Source organism: Rhinolophus hipposideros, assembly GCF_964194185.1.
Source record: "Rhinolophus hipposideros genome assembly, chromosome: 24".
Lineage (NCBI taxonomy): Eukaryota > Metazoa > Chordata > Mammalia > Chiroptera > Rhinolophidae > Rhinolophus > Rhinolophus hipposideros.
This window is the reverse complement of record NC_138070.1, coordinates 15,056,632-15,077,357: the sequence shown is the minus strand read 5'-3', so window position 1 is coordinate 15,077,357 and position 20,726 is coordinate 15,056,632. Positions and strand designations below refer to the sequence as shown.

At 46.7% G+C, this 20,726-nt stretch overlaps 2 protein-coding genes across 2 annotated transcripts in view; one reads left to right on the top strand and one right to left on the bottom strand.

Moving 5' to 3' along the window:
- Positions 1-1,756: 1,756 nt before the first annotated feature.
- On the top strand, positions 1,757-5,375 carry LHFPL7 (LHFPL tetraspan subfamily member 7; the record flags this gene model as incomplete). Its single annotated transcript, XM_081037197.1, has 3 exons — positions 1,757-1,960; positions 2,746-2,884; positions 5,113-5,375. 3 exons carry the CDS (start codon positions 1,757-1,759, stop codon positions 5,373-5,375), a joined length of 606 nt encoding a protein of 201 aa, XP_080893323.1.
- Positions 5,376-8,748: 3,373 nt separating this feature from the next.
- The window catches only part of SGSM1 (small G protein signaling modulator 1), an 82,144-nt gene continuing 70,166 nt past the window's right edge, over positions 8,749-20,726 (bottom strand). The window contains exons 22-25 of the mRNA XM_081037472.1: positions 16,254-16,363; positions 14,874-14,970; positions 13,637-13,804; positions 8,749-10,882 (exon numbers count right to left, since the gene is read on the bottom strand). Coding sequence (XP_080893598.1) covers positions 10,794-10,882; positions 13,637-13,804; positions 14,874-14,970; positions 16,254-16,363 — 464 coding nt within the window. The 3' untranslated portion in view covers positions 8,749-10,793. The remainder of the gene's footprint in view (positions 10,883-13,636; positions 13,805-14,873; positions 14,971-16,253; positions 16,364-20,726) is intronic.

Here is a 20,726-nt window from a genome sequence, read left to right as displayed (position 1 = left end):
CGTAACTGGACAATGCACAGTAACCATTAGGACCATCACCTTGGGGCACTTAAGAAAGGACAGCTGCTGAGTATGAATCCCTTCTGACTGTGTCCTTGGGCCGAGACACCCACACCTCTCTGAGCCTGTGTCCTCCTTCATGGAGAAGAAAGTCATAGCCCCCACCTTGCTGGGGGATTGTGTGGCCTGGCAGACACACAGGCCGAGTGGCTTCCTCCACCCAGCGATGAGCTCGCTCCAGTCCTCTGGACTTGCAGCTGAGGAGTCAGTACGCGTATGAGTTGTGTGTGATGTGTGTTAATTACCTGGCATGTGACAGTGTCTGGCAGCCGTGGCTGTTATTAATAGAAAGGCCCCACCCACTCACTTACATTGGCTTCCTGGGCAGCGGGGGCAGTGTGATGCCCTCTCTGAGCTTCGACTTACCCATCTGAGAAGTGGGAGGAGGTTGAGTCTAACGTTTGGGCGTGTGGGTCCATAGGATCCTTCCAGCACTGAGAGAGAGAATGCCATCTGAGACAATAAGCAGTTCCTAAGTGTATCTCCCAAGTCGATTCTTGCATCACTCCATGCACACAGATAGATATTCAGAGCGGAGCTACTCATGGTGGAGGGAACAGGAGGCCCCCTGAGTTCCGGAGCTGAAATGTGGAGGGTGTGTGCTGCGGAATACCACAGAGCACTTGGAAATGACAGTAGCAGATTTGGTCAGGGTCCTGCTCATTATCCCTTGTCCTTATCATGTTGCTACACATCAGGAGACTTCCATCTGCCAGCTCTGCATTGTATTGCCCGTGGATTTTCTATTCCCGTGGAGCCTATTTTGTCACCTACATGTTGCCACCACCCACTGCCAGGGACAGCTCAACCAATGGCTGGCAGGAGTTGGTGTATAAAGACTACAGATCCTTCAGCTCTCTGGAGGGATAACTCCAAGGTGCTGGTTGTACCCCATCTCTTAAAGCTCCCGGTGCCCCCGGGACAGCTGGCTTCATAACACACCCTCAACTGCCTGCCTTCTCCTCCCATCTCACTTTCTCCTCCCAACTAAAGTACTTACAACCAAACCCCCGACTCAGGACCCAACTCTAGGGAACTCAAATAGGACAAATGGAATAGACGTATACACCGCCACAGGGATCGACCCTAAAAACATTATGCTTAATGCCCAAAGTAGTAGGAGGCAGAATGCAATGTAGAAAATAAGCCATTAATACAAATGAAAAATACACACATACCAAACAATATCCATTTTGCAAAACTACCTCCGGACAAAAAGATACACATTAAATAATTAAAATAAATGGTCACTGAGTGGGAAGAGTTAGTTAATAGGCAAAATGGTTGCTAGAAACCCAGCATCTGTGTGTGATTTAAAAAAAGGTGCCCCCTCTGGTTCGAAGCAGCCCTTTTGGATGGTGTAAGGATTGATGGGCAGTGAGAATGAATGAATGAATGAATGAATGAATGAATGAATGAATGAATGACAAATAAAATATGAGAGGAGGCTTGCATGGAGCAGTGATAATGATATGCTGTGCAGAGTGGGAGCATTCAAAGATCTGCTTAAGCATTAACATTTATTCTAAGATTTGGGGTTTCTACTTCCAGAACTTGTTAGGGTACCCCCCACCCCCCGCCATGCCAGTTGTTAGCATCTCCTAACACAGGACCAGGTCCCTGGCTGGGGGCACCTTCCCAGCCGTTGCTCTCCTTGCCCGGCAGTCTCCACCGATCCCCAGGGCACTGACGCTCCATGATGGTGAGCAGCGTGTGGGCAGCTCTGCAACTCTCCCTTACCTGCATCTCAGCCCTCAGCCTCCTCTCCCCCGCCTGGTTCCAGACTGCCACGTTCTCCTTTGGCGTCTTCACCTACTGCTCCTGGTCTCAGAGTGACCGCTGGAACCAGAGCTGTGGGACCTTCAGGTCCCTGGATGATATTCCTGACTTTGCCTGGAAGGTGAGACCTAGGCTCATCAATTCCCTGCAGCCTCAGGGGCGGGGGGTGGGGGGGGCACTGTCAAACCCATGAGAGCAAACAATAAGCCAAGTTCTGTGTCCCAACCCCAACCTGAGCCTCGAACGCTGGAGGTGTGGGGTGGGCTCTGGCTATTTGTATTTTAGCAAACACCCTGGATGATTCTGAAGGTAGCTGTGAATCCATATACCGGTGGTGCCTCTATGCAAATTAAAGAGGTGCCCCTTCTTCAGGACTCTATACTGCCATCTGCTGGAAAATTACTGTAATTAATATGCAAATCTATGATGATGTCAACGCACCTCTTAGAGTTGTGCAGTGTACAACCTGTACACACCTACCTGGCCACCCTCTAAGTACTGCTAGGCTGAAAAACCACAGCTAAGGTGTTGGAAGTCTCTGTCATGAAGCACACTACCAAATTCAACAATGGGGACAATGGGTCAGGACTCCCAATCCAGTACCTCTAAAATTATACACCCTTTAAACCTGATTATTACAAAGGTGCCTGTCCTGCCTATCCCGCCATCTAGCAGGTACTCAATACTGTAGGATACGATGGCGCTACTACTTAATTAGCTGTATGCCCTGAGGCAAATGACTCCCTCCCTGGACCTCAGTTTGTTTACGTGTAAAATGGGGACAGGCCTGTAAAATAGCACAGACCTTGTGGGGGTTCCAGGACTCAGTAGCTGATCCGTAAGCAGAGGGAGCACCCTCCTGCCCCCGCCCCAGTCAACACTGTCTCTCCTCTCTCTTCCTGGCAGGTGTCAGCTGCATGTCTTCTTGGAGGCTGGCTCCTGTTGGCCTTTAATGCAATTTTCTTCCTGTCCTGGGCCCTGGTTCCTAAGGGGCTGTGCCCAGGGAGGGGCAGTGGCAAAATGCCGAGCATGCAGGCAGCTGCAGGTAAATCCACTGTCACATAGTAAGCATTCCAGCCATGTTTGTGGAATGAATGAATGAACAAACCTGTGAGAAGGTTCTGGCCTCCTGGGTCCAATCTCTCAGAGATAAACTCTAGGGTTATACATTATTCCTGGTGTTTTGGCAAGCCAGAAATGGAGGGGAGGGAATGACATCCTCAATACCACCCTCTCCTGCTGTTGGCTAAGAGTCTGTCCACCTTTATTTCTCTCTTATCCATCCACTTTGCATCATCTTTGCCTGGCACACTATACACAGTTGGGCAGGTTGTGCACTGCACAATGGTGCTGAGAGATGCTGAAATCTACCCTATCCTCCACGTGCTAAGCTGTGAAACTGCAGGGTTGCATCTGCTCAGAAGGGTTGCTTTTTGCTAATTCACACAGTCTCTGGATGGTGTGGCACAGGCCTTGATGGCAATCATCATCCAGTGAATTCTCCACCACCTCTCACCTGGATTAGAGCAATACCCACCTCATGGGTCTCCCTGCTGCCACCTTTGTCCCTTAGAATCTGCCACACGCTGGCCAATGGGTCCTGTTAAAACTGAAATCAGTTCATCCCATGCAGACTGACCTATCCATCCCCCAGTGACTTCCTGTCACACTCAGAGAAAAATCCAAATTTTGGAGCTGCTGAGGCTCGTTCCGATCGAGACCGATTCCACGGACCTTATCTCTTGCCCCCTCTGCCAGGCTCAATGAGCTCCAGCCACCCTGGCTCGTTTTCTGTGGCTCATGTACACCAGCTTGTTCCCGCTGCCTGGAATTCTCTTCTCAGATCTGGACACATCTGGCTTCCCCACTTCATTAAAGGCTCTGCTCAAAGTATCACTGCCTCCGTGAGGTCCTCCATGGCCTTGAGCTAAGAGAGCTTTCCTTTCCTTAGAGTCTCCTTCCTCTTACCTTGCTTTATATTTTCCACAGCACTTACTACCTAAAATCTCGTCTGCTTTCCCGATTACTGTCCTCTCTCTCCACTAGAAGGTCAGCTCCATGGGGGCTGTCTGCCTTGGTATCATCAGCCCCTACGTGCTTTGCACATAACAGATGCTCACTAAATATCTGTTGACTCAATGGAGGGAGATACAGCCCTTGTCCTAGGCTGGCACAGTGTCTAGTGGGGATGAGGTACATCAGGCAGTTACAGCTCAGTGGACATTTGACACAATGGGGATGAGCAAGGAAAAACTCCAGGAGGGTGTAGGGTGTGAAGGAAGACTTCCTAGAGGAGGCATCACCTGAGCTGAGTCTGGAAGGACAGGTGGGAGTTAGCCAAATGTACTTGTAGAATGGCATTTCAGGTAGTGGGAACATCAGGGAAAGGCATGGACACAGGACAGCAAGGCACGTGCAGGGAACGGCAAGTACACCAGTGCGGCTGAAGGGCAGCAAGGGAGGCTGAGGGGTCATCTGATTCTCCTCCACTGGAAGCGCCGACGGTGAGGCAGCCAGTTCATTTCTTAGTGTCACCCGTGCCCACCACAGCACCTCTAACAGTTTTGATGAATGAATGCATGATGAATGGATGGGTTGGTGAACAAATGAATGAATGAATGAATGAATGAGTGGGTGGCTGAGTGGGTGGATGTACTGATGGGTGGATGATGGATGGATGGGTAAGGAAAATGTGTAGATTGGAATATGGTTGGATGAATGAAGGATGGAGATGAATTGATGGATAGATGGATGGATGGATGATGGATGGATGGATGGATAGATGGACGGATGGATGGATGGGGGCAGTGGTTAAGTGGACAGGTGGATAGATGGATGGATAAGTGAATGGATAGGTGGATAGAGGGGTGGAGAGAATGAGTGGATTAGAATAAGGTTGAATGGATGAATGACTAGATGGACAGATGGGTGGAAAGGTAATTGAGTGATGGATGGATAAAAGATGACTGCCTGTGACAGACGGTTATTAGATTTATTGTGATTACATCATAAGGTATATATGTTACAAATCACTGTTACACCCCTAAAACTAATATTGTATGCCAACTGTAGTTTAATAAAAATGTTTTTTAAAGGATAGATGGGATGACAAATAAACAAATGAATGAATAGATAGAAGGGTAGATGGCGGGGTGAGTGGATGGATGGATGGGTGGGTGCACAGGAGGGTGAATGGGGGGGTGAGTCCCAAGATAGAAGGTGAGCCCAGAGCCTCCTGACCGACACATTGGTTTTTCTTCCTGCTGTCTCCAGCCACTACCACCATTGTGGGCCTGCTGGTTTTCCCCATCAGCCTGGCCTCCCCATTCGCCAAGGAAGCCTGCGGCGCCTCCTCTGTGTACCGCCGTGGACAGTGCCAGCTGGGCTGGGGCTACGTGACTGCCATCCTCAGTGCGGTCCTGGCCAGCCTCCTGCTCATCATCAGGTGGCCCCGCATGACCAAAGTCCGGGGGCCGACTGTCCTCTTCTCCAGTGACACTGAGAAAATCATTCTCGTCCCAGAAATGAGCAAATAAAACTTTCCCAGGAGGAGCAAAAAGAGCCCGTGGTACAGCTATATGAAATCACCAAGTTCCCAAGTTCAAATCCCACCTCTGTTGCTTCCCTGCTGTGTGACCTCAGGCGAGTGGCTTCACCTGTCTTGACCTCAGAGTATTCTTCTGTAAAATGGGGGGTGAAATACTGCCAACCTCATACAGTTGTTACGAGATTTAACTGGATATGTTGTATGTAAATAAAGCATTTAGCACAATGTTAGGCACATAGTATTTGACAGACTTTAGCTAATATTATTATAATTCTGACCACACAGGACTGTGGTGAGAAATCTATTCATGGAAAGCGCCTCGGGTAATTCAGAGTCCGCGGTTGTCACTCAGATACTACGTCTTTGAATGGGCATGTGCACATTCTCTCTTTCTTCCCTTTCTATAACTCCTCCTCTCTTGGAGAACTTGAGAATGACTCATTTTCCCATCAAATATCTAGTAGTGAGTGCGCCTTATACACAAGTTTGTCCAGTGTGAGGGTGGGGATGGGGAGACAGGAGTTAAGGACCTATCTCACCCTTCCATGCAAATAACCCCACTGATGTGAAAACGTCACTGGGTCTTGGGGCACTTCACGTGCCTGTCCCAGCTGCTTTCTTCAGCCTCTTTCTTGTCACCCACCCAACCCGCACCTCTCCCTCCAGCCACACTGAATCCTGAGCCCACAAAAGCCCTCTTCACACCTCTCTCCCTTTGTCTGCCAGGGCTGCTGGAATCAAATCTGCTGCTTTTGCCTATCACATCCCCAGGGTCCTTCTTCAGGAGCAGCACCCTAATATTCCCTTGGCAACTCATGACCTCGGCAACTCGCAGACCATTCCAGGCTTTAAGATGGACATATGAGCCCTTCTAGCCAATCAAGCCTGGTTGAAATGATTGGTTCAGAGCTGGGCAGGGGAACTGTAGAAGCCAGCATGGAGGAGAGAAGAACCATGAAATGGACAGAGGTGGAGTGCTAAGGACTTCATTTGAACACCTGGATCCAACCATGCCTGTTCCCCTACCTTCAGGTGACATGGTCACAGGCAGCTCCAGGCTGGCATCCCCCTAGCTTGGCTGCCCCAGAGGAAAGAGTGAATTTCTCCTTCCTCTCTTGGTATATATAAATTCCAGGGAAGGAACCTGATTGGCCAGGACTGGCTCATGTGCCCACCTCTTGGGAAAGGGGCATGTCAGCAGTTTCACTAGAGGGCCACAGTTATAGTGAAGGAGATACAGTTCACCAGAAGATGGGAGAAGGTACTGGTACTAGAATGGGGGAGGATACCGGGCAGGCAAATACATTCAATGCCCAACTCTCTCTTTAAGGGAGGCTTTATTATCCCCATTTCACAGAAGTGAAAACTGAGGCCCAGAGAGGGAAAGTCCCTTGTCCAAGACCGCACAGCCAATCAGTGCAGAGCTGGGATTTGAACCAGGTCTGCAGACTCTATGCTGGAAGCAAAATCACACCTGGATTTGCTCCTTCTGCTTCCACCCAGCTCATTTTGATCAAACTCTTCTGGCTTTAAATGTTCACCCAAAAATATTCATAAAAATCCTCAGGAGCAGTTCCATTATTTTGAAAACACAAAGACCATGGAAAATGCAGTTTGAATTCATTTTTCAGACAGAACAATGAGGACAACGTAACAGCTCCTTGTTTTTTTTTTTTTTAAAGTAATAGAATAATGGAATAAATAGAAAACCAAGGTGTTCAAATGGACTGGAGATGTTGCGAGTGTCCACACAAGCACTTTTATGCAAGTTGGTCTCGCTGGGAAGATTCCCTGAGCCCCAAGCAGCATCTCGGTGCAAAAAGCGGCAAGTGGAGGCCACGCACTAGAAGCCTACACTCAGCCCACATCACCCATGCACAGTTGGGATGTGCCATCTCCTCACACTGGCCCCGTCATTACTTAATTTTTCCCTTTGAACTCTTTTAGCAATGCCAACGGGAGCGATTCTGCAGCCCATAAAGTAGAACCATTTATAGATTCTGTCTTTATTTGACAAGAGACAGAGGAATCTCTCTCTCTGTCTTATTTTCTCTTCATCAAAACCAAAGGTGCCCGTTGTTTGCAAGGAGCCCTGCACTTTCAAAGCCTAGAAATCACTGTGCCCACACGTCTGAATAAACAAAGCCAGGAAGATACTGGAAGATGACTGGAAAGTCCCCAGGGAACTGCATAGTCTGTGGGACTTGTGAAATCTGCTGGGGTTTGGCTTAGCAATGAACCGGTGAGGTGGTACTTCAAAAAGGATCAAATGGTGTTCCTCTGGAGTCTATACCTGTCCAGGGCTCAAGTTCTCAATGTGCATAGCGGCTTCAAAGCCAGAAGCACAGAGACCTATGAGACCTTTCCTGACTCAACAGCATCAGCTGCAAACTGCAGAGTCAGCGTGGGTTTTGCTCCTGCCAAGAATTCATAGCTCACCACGCCTAACGCCAGTGTTCCTTCCTCGCAGCCTGCGAGGGCTTGCAGCTCACCCCTTCCTGTGTTCTCCTCCGGGCGCCATAGTCTCTTAGGCTTCAAACTCCCGAGAGGACTTGAGCAAGGGGAATGCTGGGAACACAGGGAGACTGAGATCCCAACCAGGAAATCGTCCCTGCCTGGAGACCCCTTTTGTGCATGGACCTTGGGGTACATGGTACACTGTTTGCAAAATGGCCTCAAAGATTTCCCTGCCTGTACCCACACCTCTTTTCAATGTCACTTTTCAAAGCCTCCTGTCAAGTGAGTCTATTTCCCCATCCGCTGAATCTGATCTCAGCCATGTGACTTACTCTGACCAAGAGAATGTGGCAGAAATGACTTTATGCTAATTCCCAGCCTAGGCCTTAAGAGGCAAGCACGCTTCTGTTTGCTCTCTTGGAAAGTGCCACCATGGCCATGTAAACAAGCCTGAGCTAGCCTGGAGGCTGAGAGACACATGGCCCCGTCTCCCCCACTGCCCTAGCCAACAGCCAGCCAAGTGTCAGAAGCCAAGTTGCCCAGCTGGCCATCAGCTGAGCACAGACACATGGAAAAGTTCACCGAGACCAGAAAAACCTCCCAGCTAAACCCAGCCCATATTGTTGACCCGCAGAATCACAAGCTAAATAAATGTCTCTTTCTAACCATCTGGGGTGGTTTGTTACACAGCATTACTTGTGGTAACAGCTAACAGATACAAAGGGTGAGACATGATTCACCTGCCTTGAATTTTCTGGGGAAAGACCAGGCAGCTGTCATGAGAATCTGTCCCCATCTGGGTATGGGTCACTGCGGTGGGGGTTCGAAGGACAGTCTTCAGGAAGCAAACATGTCTTTCTTTCAAATTAAAAGAAACTCCCCCAAACACAGAAACAAAAACAATCCAGATTCACACATGTCTCTGTTTATATATATTTTCTCTATATAGACACAACTCTTTAGTAAACAGTTACGAGAGATGTTGGCAACACTGAGAAAAGGCGGGCACTCCATAGACAGAACGACTCCCACGCAGTTGATTCCAGTACATGAGGACGCACACAGCACACAGAGACCCGAACAAGCATAGGAAGCTGAATAAATAGGAGTTATTCCAAACCACAACCAATGATGTTTCTCTGGAACACACGAGAGAAGGCAGAGAAGAGATCTTGTGCTGTACTCTGTGACTAGTCTGTCAGAAAAATAAAGGAGAATCAGAAGTCTAGGGCTGGGCCTTGCTCACGTAATGTCTTCTGTAGGGAACCGCTGAGGGACGAAACACGCTTCTCCGCAGGGGCCTTTCATACACTTTTTTTCCCATCTCGGGAAGCTGGGGGACCACAGTGAGAAGAAGCACTCTCTTCGGAACCCAGGGCCACCTGGGCTTTGTCCGTCCTGCCCAAGAGGCCCCACAGGGGGAAAGTGGGGACTGAGGTGCAACCCAGGGAAGGGCCTTCGCAAGCACGCAGGGCAGGGATTTCTCCGGTCCTGGTTTGCTCAGGGCGGAGGACTCACACAGCCCCTCTGCGAATTCGTCAGTGTGCTTTATGTGTGTCCTGCCCTCTCCCAAATCCTGCCCGCCATTCTGGGGAAGAGCGTTCCTCGCTGACTCATTGTGTGTCCCAATTCTGGTGCAGTCTCAGGACAGAGGAGTTGGCAGGACAGTTCTCCTGGGAGGACAGGTGGGCAGGGTGAACGAGCTCATTCGGGATGTTTGGGGATCGGTGACCCTTTGTGTGATGGGGATGGGACCGTTTCCAGACCTAGCCATGACCTGGGAGCAAGTTCACCAGCAGATGCTACCCAAGGAAAACACACACACACACACACACACATCGACGCGGGCGGAAATCTGTCTTCCTCTTCCTCCTCCTTTGTCCTGAGTGAGCAAGGCCACTTGGGGAAAAGCTGGCGTCCCTGACCAACACACCCCTTCCGAGCTCCTGGAGCGCAGAGGTGAGGCCTGCGCCAGGGAGAGGAAGGGGCCATGGAGCCCGCCCTGCCCGGGGGCTCTGGCCCAGACCCACAAGAGCCTCGGGCTATCCCACACCCACAGACATCTGGATCCCACCGCCCTGGCAGAAAGACGTCTTTCTTAAAAAAAAAAAGAAAAGAAGTCTCTTCTGGGGTCAGGCGGAGGACGAAAACGAGAGAATACAACAAACGGATTCCCAAACCTCAAGGGGAGAGGTGTGCAGGACACCCGTGTGCCATTTCTAAATGGGGGGGGGCAGCCTCAGAACACAGGTGGCTTAGGTAGAGAGAGCGGGTTGGGACATTCATTGGCTCAGCCAGTGGGTCCCAAATGGGGACATTTGGCAACATCTGGGGACATTCTGGGTTGTCACAACTAGGGTGAGGGGCTGCTACTGGCATCCAGTAGGTAGAGGCCGGGGATTCTGTTCAACACCCCCCAGTGCACAAGACGGGTCCCGTCAAAAATGAATGACCCAGCTCAAATGTCAGTCCTGCCGAGGTGCAGAATGCCTGCTCCAAGCCAGTCTCCCAGCCACGTTCTGCAGCACCTCCAAAAGCCCCTTTCAGAGTATTGAGGTGGCCCCATAGACCTCTCCTACACCAATTTCCAAAAGCTTCCCTCCCCAAGTCTCATCCAACAAGTCAGTTTGGAGGGATAGGGGAGAGAAGAAGACAGAGACCCTTCTGGAGACCTGGAACAAAGATGTTCTCTCCATCCATCAGCTACTCCCGTGAGGGAGAAATCCCAGACGTGGGCAATCTTTGGTCAAACACGAAAACGTAAGGCTGAATTCAGGGGGCAACCCCTCAACCCCACCTGCCTGGCAGCCAAAGTCGGGGCAGTTTCTCTTAGCACAGAAGTCCACGTTCATGAACAGACACAGGACCTCGCTCCCGGGGCGGCCAGGAGGCAAACGGGGCAGGACAGGCAGGTGGCAGCTCCGCTGACGCTGCCTGGAGGAGGCGGCCCTCACTTGTTCTCAATCAGCGTCTGCACCTTGTACACGAGGTCCCGGGCCAGTTTCAGGACCTGCTTGGTGTTGTGTCGCTCGGCCATTTCTGAAAGAGCAGAAGGCAGTATCTCGTGAGCTCCCTGCTGTGTCCATCCTCAGAACACACATACAGCCCCTGCAGGGGCTTTTGGGGGGTCCTCATCATAATCATCTGGCATCATCCCCAGAGTGGCTCTGGAAGCAGAGACCTTGGAAGGCCAGTATCTCTGGACTTCAGTTTCCTCATCTGTAAAATGGGGACTGTAACAGTACCTACTGTGGACCTCAGTTTCCTCATCTGTAAAATGGGAACTGTAACAGTACCTGTGAGATCAAATGAGATGATGTTGGTTCAGTGTGTGCTTCAGAATGTTAGGTCTCCCCACCCCCTTCCTACCCATACAATGACTCGGCGCTTCTGAAGAAAGCAATGCTGGGTATTTAATCGATGCTTAAAAGTATGAAAGGAAGGAATCAAAAAAAGGAGAGGGGAGGGGAGGAGAGAAAGCAAAATTATGATTTTATCAAGAGCTACACAAAATGATCAGATTGTTAAAGCTGAATAATCCTAAACGTAGACATTTAGCATTGAGAAATCATTTAGTAGAAGAAAAAAAAAATGCAGTAAGACCATGGTTCCCATACTTGGTGCCGAGGTACCCCAGAGTGCCAATGGGGACTCACAAAAATTTTGAGGGAAACACAGTGGAACTCCACATCTCTTGAATACTAAAATAAACTGATAGTGTGAATGGATTCACAAATGGCACTTACATGTCCATCAACAACTTTATAGCTTTGCAAAGCTATGTTTTCCGAAAGCGGTTGCTGTGATAAAAAGCAAGTAACAGGCGAAAATCACTGTGGAACAGGAAATGAAGGTCGTGGTGTCCGACCTGATTCCAAGGTATGGGAAGCTGTGCAAAGCCCAACAGGCACACACATCCCCTTAGTACTTGTATTTCAGAATGAAATAAAAATATTGTGTTCTTTTGACTTATGTGTATTATTGTTTCAAATGGCTGCTAAGTTGTTAGGGTATAAATACTTATTAAGTGGTTTGCACCCAAGTCCTTGCTAAGTGGAACTTTTGGCCTAGGGTGCCACGAACTGAGCAAGTTTGAGAAACCCCTACACAAAGATGAGATTGCTTTGGGTCCTCAATCACACACTCAAACTGAAGATCGTTTAGATGCCTAACAATAGGGGATGGATGGTTCAGGAAGTTTTGGACAGTCACCTGAGGTATATTCTGTAGTTTTAAAAAGTGATTATAGGGAAGACAGTTTTGAAAACAATAAGTGGAAGAAAAAAAACACACCTAGATACAGCTTCTGTGATGGTTAATAACATAAAAATATACATGACTGTGGAAAAGACTGGATGGAAAAAAATTTTTTTTAATGAACCCATTAAAAGCAATGTGGTTTTCTGGATTGGATCCCAAAGCAGCAAAAGGACATGAGTTAAAAACCAGGTGAAATCAAACAGTCTGTATTCAGTTAATAGTAATGTGCCAATGTCACGTTCTTTGTTGTGGCAATATCGGTAACACAGCAACACTAGGAGAAGCTGGCTGAAGAAGGTGTCGGGAAGTCGGTACTACCTTTGCATTTTTCCTGTAAATCTACAATTATTCTAAAATAGAAAGCTTATTAAAAAACAAACGAGGGGCCGGCCCGGTGGCTCAGACGGTTAGAGCTCCGTGCTCCTAACTCTGAAGGCTGCCGGTTCAATTCCCACATGGGCCAGTGGGCTCTCAACCACAAGGCTGCCAGTTCGATTCCTCGACTCCCGCAAGGGATGGTGGGCAGCACCCCCTGCAACTAAGATTGAACAAGGCACCTAGAGCTGAGCTGCCGCTGAGCTCCCGGATGGCTCAGTTGGTTGGAGCGCATCCTCTCAACCACAAGGTTGCCGGTTTGACTCCCGCAAGGAATGGTGGGCTGCACCCCTTGCAACTAGCAACGGCAACTGGACCTGGAGCTGAGCTGCGCCCTCCACAACTACGACTGAAAGGACAACAACTTGACTTGGAAAAAAGTCCTGGAAGTACACACTATTCCCCAATAAAGTCCTATTCCCCTTCCCCCCCAAAATCTAAAAAAACCAAAACCAAAACAAAACAAAAAACAAATGAATAAAGTTTCCAGGGTGAGGTAGCAGGTGGCTTTTTTTCTTCTTTTGCTTTTCCGAAAACCTTTACTCTAGAAAACATTTTAAATAGTAATACTAGTCGGAATAGCTTCCGGCTCTGGGCCCCTCACCTGGGCCAGGTACCATGCGATGGGTTTATTCATGTCTCATTTAATGCTCCTGACATCTCTGTGCGGTGGTGTTGTTGGCACCATTTTGACAGAGCTGAGATCAGAGTCCATATCTGATTTCAAAGGCCATGCCTTTTTCATGCCACTTCAATTGCCTTCCTGGGCCTGCTTTTCCTATACACGTCAACCCTCGGAAGTAGACACTGTTACCCCATTTCACAGGTGAGGAAGTGGATATTCAGAGAGAGGGGAAGTGACTTGTCCATGGGCACAGCTGGTTAGTGGCAGAGCCAGGGTTTTGAACCCCCGCCCCGCCCCGAGCCTGATTCTGACACCCATGTTCCTTCTGCCAGATCCCTGAGAAAAATGCATCCTCTGCATTACAAGATGTCAGTTTGTCCCTTTGGAAATAGATGCAAGAAGTGGGCAGAACCCCGCCCCCTCCACCCACTTCACTGTGTCAATTTCAGTAAAGCTCCATCCCTCTTGAGGCCCCAGGAAGGAGCCCTCCAGAAGCTCGCACCCCTCAGATGAGCCCCTGATCACGTAGGTACCGTTAAAGAATTTGATGATGTCTGTGAAATCCATGTTGTTCTCCAAAATGATGTCACGGTAGACCTCCACGAGAGCCAGGGCGATGAACAGTACATAGTGGGCGGACGAGACGTGCTTGGCTGCCCAGATGGTCTCCCAGACGGAGAAGACATCATCATAGACAAGTTCTGCCAAGACAATAACAAGCACACGCATGGGGAGAGAGTCAGCCACAGAGCTCACAGTGTCGTCCGCCCTCTGGGGAAATCCCGACAGCTGTGCTCTGCACTTCTGTCCTGGTGCAGCAGACAGAGCTCAGGCCAGGGGGCAGGAGACCTGGACTCCGTCATTTGATCATCACAAGCCTCAGTTTTCCCCATCTATAGAACAGGGTATGCAAACCAGGTGGGTTATAAGTGTCTAGCTCTGACGTTCTGCAAGTGGAGGAACTGAGCATGTGCAGGTTTGATTGACATTGACCTGTCCCTACTCTGCCCCTTGTCACTGCCCCCTCTCTCCCTGCGCACTCCATCTCCTTTAGCACCCATGGGAGGTATCACCCCTTCCCCCTGCACACAGGCAGAGCTGGCTGCTGCGTCTGGGTCTAGTAAAGAGATAGCCTAGAGCCCTGGTGAAGAGCAAGGCTTTCGATGTCCACTAAACTCAGGCTGAATCCTAGCTCCATCACTAACTAGCAAGGTGACCTTGGGTTAGTTCCTTCCCTCCACGAGCCTCTTTCCTCATCTCTAAGTGGGGTGATGCCGACAGTAGTAAAAGACCAACGAGGTAATACATAGAAATGGCTCAGCACAGTCCCTGGCACTTAATGAATACCCCTGTAGGTGTTAGATATCATTATTCTCAGCATCAGCCCGAATTTGCACAATAGCAATGTACTGTGTTATACACGATTTCTACGTCACATGTGCAACATGTTCCATTTACGTCAGAGTTCTCCATCTCTGACAGGCGGCATCACAGAATGAAGGGAACTGGCATGAGGAGGCAGACAGAGCGGGGCTCGGATCCGGGCTGGACTCTTCCTAGCTCTGCATTTAATTCTTCTCAGCCTTAGTTTTCTCTTCTGTGAAATGGGGACTGCAACCATACCTACTGCAGAATGTCATCGCAAGGTAAGGTAGGTGAACTCAATAAAGGGGTGCCGTTCTTTTCCACTGGCTTTGCTCCATGGTCCCTTTTCCCCTGAGGTTCTGCGACAAAGAGTCTGGGAACGAGGCCCCAGTATGAAGTCTGTACCTCGTTTGAAATCTAGCAGGAACCAGCGGTAGCAGAAGTAGAAGTGAGTATAGTCCCCGTTCTGATGCATCAGCTCAAAGAGCTCTGAGTCCAGGATCTGTCAGAGGAAGGAAACACAGACATCAGCCTCCTGGGAAAAGGCCAGACCAGAATAAATGATGGCACATCTCCATACCAGACGCCATACAGCCCTGAACAACCAAGTGGTGTTACAAAATGGGCAAAGGATTTGAAGCAGAGATCAACCTAGCTCAACCTAACCCAGTCGTTTCTTCAAAGACGTGCAAGTGGCCAATGTTTACATGAGAAATACTTCACGTCGTGAGTCATTAGGAAGATGCAAATCAAAACTATAACGAGATACCACTTCACATCCACTAGGATGGCTATAAAAATGACAGACAACAAAGTAGTGGCAGCGAGGATGTAGAGAAATTGGAACCCTCATATGTTGCTGGTGGGAATGTAAAATGGTGCAGCTGCAATTCGACTCGTAGATAAATCCCCAAGAGAAATGAAAACACGTCCTCATAAAAACTTATACATGAATGTGCCCAGCAGCACTATTCATAACAGCCCAAAAATGGAAACAACCCAAATGTCCATCAACAGATGAATGGATAAACAAAATATGGTCTATCCACACAATGGAATATTATTCGGCCATAAAAAGGAATGACACGCGCTATATAGCATGGATGAACCGTGAAAACATTATACTAAGTGAAAGAAGCCTGACACGAAAGCAATATATTGTATGATTCCATTTATAAGAAATGTCCAGAATAGGCAAGTCTATAGAGACAGAAAGTATTATAGATTAGTGGTTGCCAGGTGCTAGGGAAAGGGACTGACGTTACTGGGTATGGGGTTTCTTTTGGGGATGATGAAAATATTCTAAAATTAGATAGTGATGATGGTTTCACAACTGTGAATACTGCAAAAACCACTGAAATGTACATTTAAACAGGGTGAATTTTATGGTATGTGAATGACATCTCAATAAAGCTGCGTGTGTGTGTATGTGTGTCTGTGTGTGTGTGTGTGTGTGCAATATGCCCAAACACTGCTCTGAGGAAAAGGACTAATACAACCAAACATCCATGTTTCCTTCATTGCTGTGGCCACAGTGTGTGGACCAAGTAAATGCTCAGTCCTGGGAACATGATTTGTGTTGCCGAGTTCCGGCTGAGCTGAATTGAGTTTTTTAGTTCAATTCAGAGATTGAGTCCAATTGAGTTTTGAGCTGAGTTGAACTGAATGAAGGAAGATGGAGTCTCTGCGTTGAGTTACACTAGGCTGGACTATTAAGCCGACGGGGTGGGGGGTCAGTGGGCTGAGCTGGAATGAGTTGCATGACTGAGCAGGGTTGGATCATACCTGGATGAGGGACCTCATGTTGGCGAAGTGTGTGTCCATGGCGCCTCCATGGGGGAAGTTCTGGTTCATCCTCTTCATGAGCTCGGTGAAGCAGCTGAAGGCGAGGGCCTCTGGGGACAGAGCACAAGAGAAACAGTCAGCTCCGCCGTTGCCCAAGGAACCAGGGGTCCCCACGGGATGGGCTGAGGCGCTGAGCTGGTTCACCAGGTCCACAGACAAATGAGAGACACGTGGACAGTGGGCCCGTGCGTCCCACGCCAAGGCATGCTCTTTGATCTTAAATTCATTACCTACTTCCCACCTTCGAGGGGGCGAAATACCCTTTTAGGAAAGGATGGTGACAGCAAACCCTCTGTTTCAAAGATCCTTATTTGCTATAGGAAAAAGTTGATAATGGGTTGTTGGTCCCCAACTTTTTTTTTTTTTTTTTTGATATCCTACGGGGTTCATGAAATTCTCCAGTCTGGGAACCACTGCATTAAAATGGTAAACATCAACATTAAAAGGGAGTTTACAGGCATTATGCAAAGACATGGTCAAATAACTTTGTAAAATGCTGCTTAGAGAGTTATCACAAATATTAAGAAAGGAAAGGCTCTGAGAAGTCCTGCAATAAAGTAATCTGTTTCGTATTGTTTAACCCAATATTTAGAAAATGAAAACTGTACATATTTTTTTCTCTCCACACCTAGCAATATTGGGGAAAACTGTGAGGTTTCCCAAGGCATAGTAGGATCTCATTTATTTTTTTCAAGACTTTATTTTTAAGAAAAGTTTATCGATTTACAGAAAAATTAAGAGTAGTTTTCATATACCCCACACCCAGTTTTTCCTGATTATTAAGGTATTATATAAATACAGCACATTGGTTTACAGTCCATAGTTTTTAACTACTGAACCCTTTTTCTGTTCCAAGAACCCATCCAAGGTAACGCATTACATAGAGTTGTCATGTCTCCTTAGGCTCCACCTGGCTTTGAGGGTTTCTCAGGCTTTCCTCGTGTTTGATGACCTTGACTGTTTCTGAAGAGTGTTTGTCAGGTATTCTATAGGCTGTTTCTCTACTGAAATCTGCCTGATGTTTTTCTTATGATGACACTGGGATTATGGGTCACTGGAGAAAGACCACACAGGTCACGTGCCATTCTAATCCCATCACATCAAGGGTATATATTGTCAAATGATTTATGGTTGCTGATGTTGATTTTGGTCACTGGCCCAAGGCAGAGCTTGTCAGATTTTTCCACTGTATAGTCTCTCTCTGCCTTCTAGATTGAACTTTTTGGAAGGAAGTCACTATGCACAGCCCATGTATAGAATAGGGAGTTCTGCTCCCCATTTTTTTTAACAGCCTGATTGAGATTCACATATCATATAAGTCACCCTTTTAAATGTACAATTCAGTGCTTTTAGTATACTCACAGAAAAGACAGTCTATATACATCGGCCGTCATTCCCCATTTCCCTCTCCCCCAGGGCATGTCAACTACTGTCTCTCCACATCTCCCTATTCTGGCTATATCATGTAAATGAAATCATATGAGCTGTGATCAGAAACCACGGTGAATGTTTAAATTTAAAAAACGTATTACAGTAAAAGACATATTGCCATTATTCCCCCTCAAAGTACTTCCCCTCACTTAGAACACACTTGTCCCATTGTTCTTGCCACTTTCTGAAGCAGTTCTGGAAGGCCTCTTTTGTGTCTTTAGTTGTGCTGTCCTGGCTGCCTCGATGTCCTGAATCGATTCAAAACATTTACCTCTCATGGTCATTTTGGCTTTGGGGAAGAGCCAGAAGTCACACAGAGCCAGATACGCTGAATAGGTGGATAAGGACACACCACAATGTTTTTATTTGACAGAAAGTACCATATACCAGAAGCGATGTGTGACACAGAGCGTTGTCATGATAAAGGAGGAAACCGTTTGCCCATTTCACGTTAATACGTTGTTCGTGATCCATGATTTACGTCATACTTTTCAAAACACACCTTCTCTCAACCGTAGCTCGCACCCGACTGACTGCACGGAACAAGATGACACTTGTCACCCACTGTTACTAAGGTTCGATACGCTGCTTCCCATGTTGAAAATCCCTGCTTTTCTGCTGGATGGCACTCGGCAGCAGCAAACAATACATCAAACTGTACTGTTTGATCACGTGTCTTTCATACAATATGTGGTCTTTTGTGTCTGGCGTCTTTCACTTAGCATAGTGTTTTCAAGGTTCCTTCACATTGTAGCATGTAGGAGATCATTCTCTTTTCTGCCAAATAATATTCCATTTTACAGCTATACCACAATTTGTTCCTCCATTCATCTGTTGATGAACATGTGGGTTGTTTCCACTTTGGGGCTATTAAGAATAAGCCTGCATGTGGCGAAAAAGGACCCCTCATACACTGTTGGTGGGAATGCAGACTGGTGCAGCCGCTATGGAAGGCAGTGTGGAGGTTGCTCAAGAAATTACGAATAGAATTACCATACGACCCAGCAATCGCTCTCCTGGGTATCGACCCCAAGAATCTGAAATCATTTATACATAAAGACACGTGTGCTCCAATGTTCATTGCAGCTTTGTTTACGGTGGCCAAGACATGGAAACAACCAAAATGTCCTTCGATAAATGAATGGATAAAGAAGTTGTGGTATATATACACAATGGAATACTATTCAGCGGTAAGAAAAGATGATATAGGAGCATTTGTGACAACATGGATGGATCTTGAGAGTATAATGCTAAGCGAAATAAGTCAGACAGAAAAGCAGAGAACCCTATGATTTCACTGATATGTGGTATATAAACCAAAAACAACAAGACAAACAAATGAGAAACAAAAACTCATAGACACAGACAATAATTTAGTGGTTACCAGAGGGTAAGGGGGTGGGGGGTGGGTGATGAGGGTAAAGGGGATCAAATATATGGTGATGGAAGGAGAACTGACTCTGGGTGGTGAACACACAATGGGATTTATAGACGATGTAATACAGAATTGTACACCTGAAATCTATGTAAATTTACTAACAATTGTCACCCCAATAAATTTAATTAAAAAAAAAAAGAATAAGCCTGCTGTGCACATTCGTGTACAAGTATTTGTATGAACATATGTTTTCCTTTTTGTTGGGGATATACCTATGAATGGGACTCCTGGGTCATAGGGTAAGTCCATGTTAAGATTATAAGGAACAGCCAAACTGTTTTCCTAAGTGGTTGAATGAACTACTTTACAATCCCACTCGCAATGTATGAGGCTTCCGATTTCTGCACATCCTCAGTAACGCTTGTTATTTTCCATTGTTTGTATTCCAGCCATCTGAGTGGATCTCATTAAGTTTTTGATTTGTATTTCCCTGGTGAGTAAAGATTGTGAGCATCTTTTAATACGCTTATTGCCCACTTGTACATTTTTTTATTCTATTAAGAAATGTTTATTCAAATCCTTTGCCCATTTTTAATTGGGTTATTGATCTTTTTATTGTTGAGTTGTAAAAGTTCTTTATGTATTTTGGATACAAGTCCCATATTATATATGTGATTTGAAATATTTCCTGCCATTCTCTGGGTTCTCTTCATCTTTTTGATGGTATCCTTTGAAGCACAGAAGTTTTTAAGTTTGATGAAGTCCAACTTATCTATTTTTTTATTTTTTATTTTGTTGCTTTATGCTTTTGGTGTCATATCTAAGAAATCCAAGGTTTCACAAAGATTTACGCCTATGTCTTCTTCTAATAATTTTACACCTATGATTCCTTCTAATAATTGTATAGTTTTAGCTCTTACATTTCAGTTTATGATCCATTTTGAGTTAGTATTTTTGTATATAGTGTGGGGCAGGAGTCCACCTTCAATCTTTTGCATGTGGATAGGCAGTTGTTTCAGCATCGTATGTTGAAGACTATTCTTTCCTCACTGAGTTGAAATGTCTTGGCACGCTGTCACAAATCAATTGACTGGAAATGTAAAGGCTTATTTCTGGAGTCCCCATTCTATCCCATTGATCTATGTGTCTATCCTATGGAAGTACCACACTGTCTTGATGACTGTCACTAACTATGTAGCAGTTTTTGAAATTGGAAAGCGTGTGTCCTCTAATCTTTTCTTCTTTTTCAAAATTGATGTCACTAGTCTTGGTCCCTTGAATTCCTGTATGAATTTCAGGGTCAGCTTGTCAACTTTTGCCCCCGCAAAAAAGGGAGGCAGCTTAGATTTTGACCTATCATGAAATTGTAAGAAATCCAGATCAATTTGGAGAGTACTGCCATCTTCACAACACTAGGTCTTCCAATCCATGAACATGAGATCTTTTCATTTGTTTAATTTCTTTCAACAATGTTTTGTAGTGTTTGGAGTTACAAATCTTGCCCTTTTTTAAGTTCAATTTTTTCATAAGTATTTTCTTTTTTTAGATACTATTGCAAATGGAATTGCTTTCCCAATTTCATTTTTGGATTATTCATTGCAATT